Genomic DNA, 12330 nt, shown 5'->3' with positions numbered 1-12330 from the left:
AGTCTCAACTAGAAGGCTTCTTGTCTCTGTATGACAAGAATACAGTGAGAACAGAGAATCTGGGGATATTTGATACTGGCTCAAAGTTTGGGAATGTGGGTCTCCTTTCTGAGAGAGGAGCTGTGATCTTAAATTTTTCATAGAGCAGTGCCTAGGTCTGATCATCAGAAGCTAAAAATTTTTGTCTCTGGAAATCTAAATTGCTACAACTGTCTGCAAAGCTTTTGCTTAACCTGATCTGCAAACTGATAGCGTTAAATTATATTGATTTTGGACAAATAGCCATATTCAGAAATTATCTTTCTGGGTTGTATAGGAGATTTAGCAAACACCAATGTATTTTAACAGGGTGATATAACAAGTTATAATGTCTGTCAGTGGGAAAATGCCACTACTTAGAGTATTTTTCTATCAGGATGCCATCTTTTTCTGCTTGCAGTTCTATGAATTTTTAAATCTGTGCTGTAGGAGTGAGTTTAGAAGTGAGAGTGTTGCATAAGTAGGCTTGCACTTTGAGCTGAAGAATTGTTAGTTTTGACGTGACAGGTTGGAAGAAGATGCCACTGCTGCTTTTTGTTTTGTTTTTTTTTAAAAGAATTTTGTATGTATAAAAGACATTTCTTGTTTACTCTCAACAGAAATATCACTAATGGAACAATTCAGAGCAATTTTCAAGCAGGTTTTTGAGGAAGAGGCGTATCAAAAAGGATGTATTCACTGCAGGAGCTACTTGTCCCCATTTGCCATGCTCTGGTTCACACTGTAGAACAATCCAACTTCTCCTGAATGAAGCTGAATCAGAAGATACAGCCCAGTAGTTCCTATTGGACACTCAGTCCATGGCAGTAGAGCAGAGCAGATCTGAAGAGAACAGCACTAGACATGTATCTGGTTCGATTGTCAAGTCCTCAGCACCATCTGTTCCGCTTGCAAATCTGCAGCCGAGCCATGCTACCTGCTAGTGTTGGCATAGATTGAATTGCCCTCTATAAAGTCTGTGGTGTGTGGTTCTCTTTGTAGAAATTGTGGCCAGAGTTAAAGAAATATCCTCTTTCTTTTCCAAAACTGGAGTAAGGAAAATGTTTGCAATGTGGTAAGTTTCCTTACTGAAGTTGATTTCCTGAAGTCTCTTCTCTTTTTATTTTTAAGTGATAGGCTGTTGTCAGTACTTTTTGACAGTCACAGTAGTTCCTAAATCCCTGCAATAAGAGAGATATTTAAGGAAGAACCTACAGACAAAGCAAGTTGTGTTACCAAAGCATGGTATCCAGTGTTAAGAAGAGCAAAGTTAAGGGTGTTATTAATCTGAACTCTGATAGCCATAGGTCAGTTAAGAGCGCTTCCCGGTGCGCTGATCCGCTCATCATGGGAGTGGTGGAAATGTGTAATTAAACTCGATACCACACAGAGTGCTGCAGCTCTCACTTTCAGGATTGAATGCTTAACATGTGTCAAACTCTTCTATGTTTAAAGCAGGGTGGGGCGGAACGGGAGGGCTCTGGGGAGGGGAAGAAGCACTGAACAAGTAGCAAAATTAAAAAGACCAATGCCATCTCCTAGAGAGCTGGAGAAGTTATTAGCTTGGATTAATACAGACCTGAGGAGCATATGAAAATGGAGTAAAAATGCAGAGTCTGTCCACATTGCTGAAAAATGGCTGAGCAGGTGAAGAATTAAAGGGTAAAGGTACTTGATTTTTGCCTTTCAGATAAGGTTCCATTCTCAATATGCAAATTGTGCACCCAGTTTGGGAAGAATTGAGATCTGCCTTTGTTTTTCTCTTTTAAACAGGTTTTATCTGAGACGTGGGGGGTTTTTCTGCAAACAGGATTTTTGTGTGCGTTGAGAGGGTTATTGATGGAATCTTGCAATAAAAGCAGCTGTTTAGTTACAAGAATATTTAAATACACTGAAGCTAACCTGTCATAGTACAGCTTCTGCTGGTATCTACCACTACTGGGTGCTGTGTTTATAAATAATGTTCCTAAATGGTACAAGAAGTAGCAGACTACATCCGTTGCTTTTGTTTGCTTCCTAGTTTGTCTCCAGTTATCAGATCACTTAAAAGTAAAAATGGCACAAAAAGCATAGAAACCTATTGCTCTTCCTTCCATGTTTAGAGTAGTTTGTCAAGGGGCTTTTTTTGAATGTGTACCAGAAATACTTCACAGCCTCTGTGAGAGCACTGCTGCCTGTGACTTCTTGCCTTGAATAGAGTTAAAAGAATGAATTCAGACATCTCAGAGTGATGGGAAACACCTGGTCAGAATTCAAACCCAACAGTGCCAATGGTTAAACACTGTCTTTCTCAGGTTTATTTATTAATCAAAAACACTGGCCAAACTTTTCCATCTGCATCTGAAGACTTACCAGTTGTTGCAATAGGAAATGAGGTCCCTTGAGTTAAGTTTCTGTCATTGCTTCTGCTGTTTCCCCTTGCTTTCCCACTCTTGCAAAATGTAGCTGGTGTTTGTACTGTTTCTCTTCCAGGTTTCATGAGCTGGAGAGCTTCCTAGTCAGCCTGGTCTTGTCTCAGAGATCACTTTAAAATTTTGGCTTCTGAACAGGGACTCTTATTCCTTCTCCCCTCTCCTCAGCCCACAACCCCTTAAGTTCAATTAAAAAAAACGCCTCATTTTCTCCTAGTCATCTGTTTGACAGCTGCTCTGTAGAAACTTGTGAATATAAATCTTTTTTTGCAGTGACGGGGGAGTATGCAAATCTTAATTCAGAAAAGAGTTCGCTGCAAGTGCACAGGGAAAAAGCTCAGTTTGAATTGCCTGTTGATCTGTGCTCACAATACAATACTAGGCTTGTTCACTCTGACACCGTAACAAACTCTCAAGGCTTGCTGAGTTCATTGGGTTAAAGGGGGGTAGCTGAGGTTAAGGGCTTGGAGACTGAGATCTTTGATGGCAGCCGCTGTTGTAGACAGATTTTCCCAATTTCTCAGGAAAATGGGTGAGGTTTCTCTAGAGAGCAATTTCTTACTACAGCTGTGTTTCATTCTTCTACTGTTCTTTACTGTATAGCATGAATTGTTGCATTAGGTAAGGCACATGCCCCGGAGAAGGGTGTCTGGTCAGTGTCTCCAGCTCTGGAGAGGTTTGCAGGTGCAGAGCTCAGTCCAGCAGAATCATCTCTTGGCACTATAAGGCCAGTATGAGGAGAGCTGAATGTGTGTGGTATTTAAAAATCCTTGTTACACTGAGAAGCATATCCAAGAGTGATTGGCAGTTCTGGTGAAGCTTATCTGTTCTTGCCTTTCTGCCTCTGGAGTCCTGGCTCTGTTGCAGAAACTCAGATTGAGAGAATTTGCACGCTATGACTCTTGTCTGAAAGCAAGACAGTCCTGAATGGTACAAGAGAAGGACTCTGCAGGAGTAGATCTTTTCCTTTACATTGCTGGGTTGGCTTCTTTGTTCTTCTTGTCATGATAACTGTTGGCACAGTTGAGCAGCTCTTTCAAAAGAGAGGTGGAATACCTACCTCGAGGGGATTTATAGATTGTCATGTGGTCAGGAAGCTGAGGCCCAAGTTGTGTTACACTCCTAGAGTGTCTCTTCCTCTGCAATATTTGGATATGCAGGAAAACTGTTTTCCTGGCTACCTGTGCTTAGGATCTCTGGACAAATCTGTATTTTATGTAACAGACTTGTCCCAAGTAAAAATGGTTTTCCTTACCCTACTTGTTAAATATAGTACCCACCAAACCAGTGCTTTGATATGTTATATCATAACTTGGCACAGAACTAGACTGACAAATTTGGGGAAAATTGTGAGAAGATTCTCTGGAGTGCCAGTCCACTTTTTTAACATACCCTTAAGCACCAGCTGGCAGTTCTTTTCATTCCCTAGCAACTGGCTTGATTCCAGTACTGTCTTGACAAGGATAGACATGGATGTTTTAAATGAGAGATCTCCTTTTTGCTTCTAGATCTCTCTCTAGAAAGGATGAAGACATTGTGACACAACTCATCCATTCATCAGAATTTTGTCCTGTTTCTGACCCTTATGTAATCTGGATGTGGTAGAAAGTCCTCTTATCACTATATATATATACACACACCCTCCAGCAAAGCAATATACAATTTACATGTTCTGGAGAAACTACTGGCATAGATTTTTAAAGAGAAAACAAGAAAGCACCTGGCAGTAGACAGCTGTGAGTGAGATATTCTTTTGGATAGGCTGCTACTTCAGCAGGTTTTGATTACTGGGTTTGAATGAGAAGGAGTGTGTGAGAGAATGGCTAATTTTGCAATTATTCCTCTGGGGTTTTGCAGCCAAGAGCAATAACATATGCTGGAAGCAGTACATGGCAGGAATAGTGTCTACTATAGTTTGGGTCTACATTTTCAAGAAGCAGTGAGGCTTGCATTAAGCTGTTTACCATTCAATGTGGTACCTGGTTTCTGCTATAGGATTTTTCAAATGAGATAGAAGTTGATGTCTTGAGCTGTTCCCTCACTTCCTGGAACTTGCAATTGGATAATCTTTTGACAGTCTTGCCAGGTTTGAAAGAAAACCTAACATAAAAATACAGCCTTTCCCAGGAAATTTGTAGTTTTTGATTTGGGGCAAGACTCTCTCTTCTCCAGAGCTGGAGAAACACTACCTGACCTGGTTGGAAGGAAGGTGTTGTTTGTTGATGTTGGGTTTAGTTTGAGATGTGATGTGGATTGTACTATTAACCTGCCTTCCACAGTACGAAGTTTATCTTGTTGATTGGTAAGCTTATCACCTAGACTTTTCTGGGACCTACGTGGTTCGTGTTATCTATATGATACATCCTCCTGTTCTTTGATACTTGTTCAGTGAGTTAGGAAGTGAAGGTTGGTGAACAGCACTGAGTGTCTTAAGAACTCAGACCCATCTGAAGGAGGAGTCGTTACTCAAGGTACCTGTCTGTTCGGGGGGGTGCTGGCACCTCTATGGCACTGGCTCTTGTCCTGAGCAAGGTCTAGTAGCTTCAATTTATTAAAAATGCCAGATTTTGGCTCAGCTTGATAGAGGATTTTAATGTATAGTGGTCTTGCTTATTGTGCAATTTCTTTATATCTAGATTCTGGGCTGCAGCAGTCTCTGGCAGTACTAGTTACTTACCAAATGGATGCTGTCATCAGGACACAGTAGGCTACTTAGGTTTCAGTTTTGTACGAGGAGGGGAGATCTGTCAGTGACTGAAGTCTAGCACAGGCAGTAGATTCATTAACATGCACCTGCTCTTTTGCAGATTCGGAATCTGAAAAATCATTAAGTGGGTTTGAAACAACAGCAGCCTACTCATTAGAGGACAGCATGGATTCAAAAGATACAATAACTTCAAGCATGTCTGAAGAAAAGGTGTGTGGCAGTGGGGAGTCGCTGTCAAATGGAATCAAAAAACACAGGTAGGATGTTGTCCATTCTTAAGGTTTTATAATATGCATTAATGGTAAGAGACCACAGGAATCTCTGAAAAGCTAACAGAAAACTTTTAAAACTTTGTTAGGGATGGTTGACAAGTAATTGGTTGTGCTATGATTTTATAAAGAATGTTTTTCCAAGGTTGGTGTGCTCCTTTGCATCTTGATGATCCAATCTAAATAAGTAAAAACGAAATATAATGTGCTGTTTAAAAATGGACACACTTGTTCTTTATTAGATCTTATTGAAATCTATGTGGATTTTAATTCCTTCATGTATCTTTGATGACCTATACCTCCTATTGCCTCTTTAATTTCGAGTCATTTGATCCTTCTGTTGGTATCAGGAATGAATGAAAAATATTGCTAACCTGGCATCAGAAACTCAAATGTGAACAAAGGGAGTCTTATTCTAAAAGTCTCATCCATGTTTTATGTGCTTATTTTGTGTTGTCAAATGATCCATTTTTGTTTGTTTCCTTGCCGATAAAGGAGGACAATAGGTCTGGAGTTAATGAGATGTAATAGACACCACTATTCTCCAGTTTCAGTGAAAGGGCAATATAACATTTGTGCTACAGATAAAGCCAGACATCAGCATGTTTCAAAGAGACTGTTCTGAATGTGTTTTGGAGGTACAGGATGATGATGGGGACACCAGATTTCTGTAAAAACAGGAAAATAATGTTTAATTTTACAGAAGGAAGCTAGATAGCTTTTAATTACTTGGTATCTTAAATAGTTAAATTGCAGTAACTGTTGAAGTGCGTGGTAGTGTCAGACCTGATGTTTCAAGGGTCAACCTGTGCATGTCTCATACTAGGCAAAGACTAAGGCAAATGAGGGCTTGGGTGGAGTAAAGGGTGTTTTGGGGAGATAACATAAAGGAGCTGACAAAGCATGTTGCTTTGCTCTTGTGCTATTAGCAAGATGGTATTTATGGCCTTGGCTAAGTGCCTTCCCTAATTAGAGCAGGAAGTTCAGGAGTGGAGGGGGAAGCAGTAGGTGAAGGTGGACATCTGAGTTGCCTTCACTGTCTTGGAAACGGCGAGGAGAAAGGATACAGTACATAATCAACGTGAAAATGATGGTGCATGTTGACTTGCATTGTACTGAGGAGTTTTAAGAGGATTCGATCTTCTGTTTACTATAAAAAAAGAAGTTACTGGGCAAGTTCTCATAATGCTGCACTGTGCTGTCAGAACTGCAGGGGCCGGGTGACTGGAGGAGCATTTCAGATCTCCTGATTTTATAGAGTAATGAAAGGTAATAAACCAGTACCTCTGCTTCACTTGTTTCTCTGAGCTGCCTTTTAGTGATAGAGAGAGCATAGGATTTTAGAGTAAAATGAGTGCATAAATTGGCTAGTAATTTACTGCTAAAGCAAAGTGAAAACTTTTTTTTCATCTGTTTTGCATTTAGATCAGAATGTATGACCATATTTTATGTGACTAAGTGGCTCTAGAATATATGGCTGTATTTTATGGAATTAAATGACTGTAACAATATTACAGGTTGAGCTGTAATGTTAGGCTTTTTTACCTGGCACTTTGGTGTCACACTGGGTCTTGTCCCCAAATATATTGATGCAAACTTTTTCTCCCCAGAAGCTCAGATGATTTAAACTTTACCTGCAAGAGAACCTTCTCAGGGGATGGGAGATGTGTGGTATTTTTAGCCTCTTTTCTGAGGCTGTTGGTAGCAGCCATGTTTGGCCTGGTACAGCATCTGTTTCATGTGACTTCAGAACTGTGTTACCTGCCTGGAGCTGCTGGCTCCAATTTGTGCCTCTTTTTGTCTGGGGGCTTGTTCTAACTATGTGCATGTGGTCAGATAGGCACTGTCTGTGATGCCACCTGTGTCCTTTTCAGAGCAAAAACTGTAACTTCTTGATGCCATGCAAAGTGAGGGGTTCAGAACGTTCTGACATCACTTCATTCCATCCTTACAACCTTGAGTTTGCTTATAGCTTTTTTTTTTTTAAACTTCCATTTGTATTAACCACATGGAAACAAGAAAAGTAGACCAGATTAATTTCTTTTGCTTAAAATCTTGATACCTTCAGATGAGTAAAGGATTTGTGGTTGCCTTTAGGTTGCACATGAGAGTACCTAACACTGTTTAGCCATCAGTTTAAATAAGATTATTTCCTGTCTTCATCTAGACAACCTGAGCTCTAATCTGCACCTCAAATATTATTTGAGTGGTTGAGAGTTTTCCACTCAGAAGTGGAGGGTGGTTTTTGCTTGGCAGGGGGAGCATACATGCTTTGGGTTTGGAAATGTAAGAATAAATCTGTTGGTTCCAAGGAATTAAAAATCTTGGGAAGTACATATACAAATAGATGAAGCCAGTAAAACATATAATCTGCTGGTTTTTTCTGGGGTTTTTTATGTAGTTTGCATCCTACTGGTTGTTCGCAGAGTGTTTTGAGAGTGGACCTAATTTTTGTACATTTCTTGGGAAAGGATTTGAGTGAATAGTACAGTACATAATCTGGAAGCATTCAAATAACTTCTTTTTAAGAGGGAATTTTTTAATCTGAGTCAAACTTTAAAAAAAAAAAAAAAGGAAAAGAAAAAACCATCCCTCAAAAAAGTCCAAGCAAGCAAGCAAACCAATAAAAACTCTGTTGCATAAAAAATGTTCTATATTAAGTGCCAACATTTTACATCCACGTGCCACTGCCATTTCCCTCTTATTGCTGAGTTTTGTAGTCAGTTTTCCCTTTGGTCCCTGCATTGGGGGCCTTTCAGGATGCAAACACATTGGTGTTCAACTTCATGGGAGCCTGGATCAGGCTGGCATGAAGAGCAAGCTAAACATGCCTTTTTCACTCCATATGTTTCCTTCCCCACAAGATTCCTGTAGTAGTTGATGTGTAATAGCTAATGCTTTGGACAAGTGTTATTGTTTAAGTAAAGGATCCTAAATACATCTCATCTGTTCTACTGCACAGAAATTCCAGTAGATGTTTTTGTCACTTACAGCTAAAATTAACTTCCTGAGTTGTTTTTGAAATTGACATCTGGAGGGAAGTTTCTGCATTCAAAAACCTTTTGTTTAATCACAGGGAGTATGTCAAGGTTAGTAGGCCTCAAGTCTTGGCTGCCTGTCATTTTTCCACATGTCCTTACTTGTCCCTGGGATATTCCTTGGTGGCTTAAAACTGCTTTGTTTTTTCAGTACATGTGTGTGTTGTAGAGGGAGGAGAGAGCTGACTCCCATAGCAGGTTTGACTGATATAGGCAACAGATATGGATGAATGGCTAAAACTGAATGCCAAGTTTCAAGTGATTAAACAAATTTAACAAAAGGGCAGGTTAACTTTCATGAAAATGTAAGTTCTAGTGTGTAAGGAAAGCAATTCCTGTGTACACTTCAGCAAACTAAGGGTTAATGTGTTCAACATGCAGAAGGGCTTACTTAAACACAAATATCATTCTGCTGACTGCCTGCATTAAAGGATACACAGGAAAAAACAAGTAAACATTACAAGTGAAGGTAAGACTGAATAGTTGGTGGACACTGTCCTCTCCTGGACATTTGTATCAAAACATCCACAGAAGTATTTTATATTTCATATTATTCGGGGTGATCTGTTTGACGAAACATTTTTTTTCTCAGTGAAAAGTCGGAATAGGGAGTGAGTGGTGGTACATTGGTCAGTTAAAATAAATCCTCCTACCCACTCATCCTCTGCACGGAAGCTGAGGAGAACAAGTCAGTGTTGGGCTTGTAGCTGCTTGCTAACACAGTAGTTTGCTACTATGAGGAGTTCAGACATGTGACTGGGTTTATGATGGGATGGGGCTTGTTTTATTTTAAGAAACGTTTTTTGGTTTTGTTCTTTCTGAAAACTGAAGCATCAGCCCTGGTAAAGGTGTTTCAGTGGCAGCTGAGAAGTAGGGGAGGTAGCACAGCAAGCAGAGCTACTGAAACAATTTAGCCTGGGTATTTTTTTTCTCTTGGCAGTGTTTCTGTTTATTAGAAAAGTGAGGTGGAGAAGGAAGGTACAGCCTCTTCACACTCTCTGAGAAAGATTGCTTTAGCTGCCTTGAGCAGAGACAAGACAACCTTGGTTAGGAGGGCAACATGATCATTTAGAGTTAATTAAACTTTGAAACTAATAGTTCATGCAGTTTGAGTGAGCTCTAGGTAATTTTTATCTGTTGATAAGAACAGAAAAATTGTGAATTTTTCTCATTGGCAATAGCTTCATGATCCAAAAATGAATTTTAGTATTATGGACAAAGGACTTTGACCAATAATTATGCCTTTCTAGAAGTAAATTGGATTAACAGTTGAGCTGGTCAGTAGCAGTAAGAAAGCTGAACAGACTCTGTGCCTGATTTCCCATAAGGCTGAGAAATACATGCTGTGCTCTCAGCCTAACTGTTGGTCCTTGGAAGTACACTTATGACTTGTTTCGGGATATTTCAGCCCCCTGTAAAACAGGCTGCTCTGTTTTCTCTTCTTAAATGATGCTGATTTTTTGTGTTGTTCCTGAGGGCTGGTTTTAGTATAGGTCATAAATATTGTAGCCCTTCATGGTCAGTATAAAGGTGACTAGCAAAAACACCCCATAACAACCCCACTGTCTAACTCTCAGATCTGTTCAGACATACTGAACATACTTACATGCCTATTCACATTTAACTTCGGTTTTCTCACAAAGAAAAGACACAATTAAATGTCTTAATGGTGCCATTGTGAAAACTGTTCTGACGACTGCTGTAGACATTCTCTTCCTCTGGTGTTATGCAAAATTAATAGTTCTGCTTTTGGAGAAATTAATGTTTCTGCGCAGGTAAAACAATTTAAGTGCTTCAAAGTAGCACTGTCATTCCCCCTGGCTTTTTAATTTAAAATTTGGGAAATTGTTACTTTCATAAATGAGCATTTGCATATATTTGTCATGGTTAGTATTAGAAAACTTTTCTTCTGCTTTTTTCCCCTCTTCCTTTCCACAGAACAAGCTTGCCATCTCCGATGTTTTCCAGAAATGACTTCAGTATCTGGAGTATCTTAAGAAAATGTATTGGCATGGTAAGTAATCAGAAAGCTATGATAAAAAATGGGGAGTGATTGTTTTATTTGAGGCCCGAATGAAAACTTGTTTGGGAGGAGTGGTCTTTTGCGTGTGTTTGTTTGTTTATGGGGTTGTTTGGTTTGTTTTAGTTTATTTTTAATTTGCTGCTTACGCTTTATTTGCTTTCACAACTTAAGAAGGTAAGACTTGGTCAGAGCAATATTCTTTAAGTAAAATCATCTTCTCTTAACTTTGACCCTGTAAGTACTTTGTGGTAGCAGTTTGGTTTTGTGTTTGGTTTTTTGGTTTTTTTTTTTTTGACTGTGGAAAAAACAAAACAACACCAGAAAAACAACCACTTTGATTTTGCTCTCGTCCCTTCCCTTTAGCATCTGAAGTCTTCCCCCTTCCATGGTGTTACTGACCAGACGGTGGCCAGATCAGAGTTAGCTGGTTGGCACCTAAGCTGCTTCCAGCTAAGTGTGAATTGAGAAGAGTTCTTGTCTCCATTAGATCCTACAATAGGCTGCAAATACTTGTTGCTGCTAAACTTCTGTCAGTCTCTAACAGTAGTCTACAGAAGGGAAGGTTTGTGGTTTTAGTTGCTGTTGTTTTCTCCTCCTCTCCTTGGTGTAGTTAGGAGCAGCACCAAGCAGTGAGGTGTGGAAATGCTGGGGAATGCCTGCATCAGCAGCTCCAAGTCTCCCGAGTTGATGTGAAGTGTCTGAGGCTTCTCACAGTGGCTTTAGTGAAAAAGTGTTATAAAGTACAAAGAACAGATTGGAAGACTGCCTTGCATAAGGTGTGTGCAGGGAAAAAGGGTCTCAGTTCTGCTTTGCAGCCACTGGTGCACAGAGGCTGTAGTTGTGGGAGGCAGCAGAACTTGCAGTGGCCTGTACCGAAGCGTCTGCCGAGGCTCCTGGTGCCAGGTGCTGCTGTTCTGGCTCAGGACGGTGCTGTTTGCCGCACACTTGGCCAGTAGTCACACTTACACTGCTTCAATTTGCTGCTGCAGGCAGGTTAAACCAGGGCTGTGTTATGCATTCAGAGGGCATGCCTTTTAAAAATGGGAAGAGAGAACAAACAGCACCCAAACTCTAGGGCTTCCTTTAAATTTTTATTCCTGTTACAAATCCCCTTTTTTCTTCAGAATACAAAATCCCTGTTTTTACTCTAGTACTGCCATGTTTCCCTGTCCTTCCTCATTCTCCTCCCCCCATATTTGCCCTCCTGCCTCCAAAAAAAGATGTTTAAGTAATTAGATGGTCTATATCTATTTATGGAATAATAAATAACTTAGTCTTTAAAAGGGTCCTTAATATTTCATTCCATTGTTTCATCTCACCTTCTTAATGCATTCATTGATAGGAAGATTGATGTTTGGTTTTCTTTTTGTTTTAAAAGTAGCCTTAATTCCAGCACAGCTCTGCTTATTGAGCTCATAAGGGTTTTGTCCTTTCAGTATTAGCAGAGCCAGGTCAAGCACATTGCATTAGCACTAAGAGCATCATTTATTTTTGTAATAAGCCAATTACACTCGGGTTACTGCGGGTCAGTGTATCTAATCATTCAGCTTTTAACACGAATTTCATTTGTGCATCAGGAGTTGTCGAAGATCACAATGCCGGTTATATTCAACGAGCCACTGAGCTTCCTACAGCGACTCACGGAGTACATGGAGCACACATACCTCATCCACAAAGCCAGCTCCCTTTCCAGCACAACCGAGCGAATGCAGGTGCGTTGGCTTTGCTAGTTTCTGTGAGCTCTTGGAGAATGACGTGGGGTCTTTCTTCCTTATAGATGGTCTCATTGTAGGAGGAACTCCTGTAATTTGCTGCCTGTTGGTTTCTCTTATTCATTGACCAGTTTTGTTTATTGTCCTGGTTT

General features: G+C 40.1%; 1 protein-coding gene across 4 annotated transcripts in view; it reads left to right on the top strand.

The window, feature by feature from the left end:
• OSBPL1A (oxysterol binding protein like 1A) overlaps window positions 1–12330 on the top strand; it is a 79291-nt gene that overhangs the window by 51238 nt on the left and 15723 nt on the right. For all 4 annotated transcript variants that reach the window (XM_048289264.1, XM_048289267.1, XM_048289265.1 and 1 more), the window contains 3 exons: window positions 5237–5393; window positions 10382–10457; window positions 12044–12178. In XM_048289264.1, the coding sequence (XP_048145221.1) occupies window positions 5237–5393; window positions 10382–10457; window positions 12044–12178 (368 nt within the window). The remainder of the gene's footprint in view (window positions 1–5236; window positions 5394–10381; window positions 10458–12043; window positions 12179–12330) is intronic.

This window comes from Corvus hawaiiensis, chromosome 30 (assembly GCF_020740725.1).
Source record: "Corvus hawaiiensis isolate bCorHaw1 chromosome 30, bCorHaw1.pri.cur, whole genome shotgun sequence".
Classification (NCBI taxonomy): Eukaryota; Metazoa; Chordata; class Aves; order Passeriformes; family Corvidae; genus Corvus; species Corvus hawaiiensis.
This window is presented reverse-complemented; position numbering and strand designations above follow the sequence as displayed.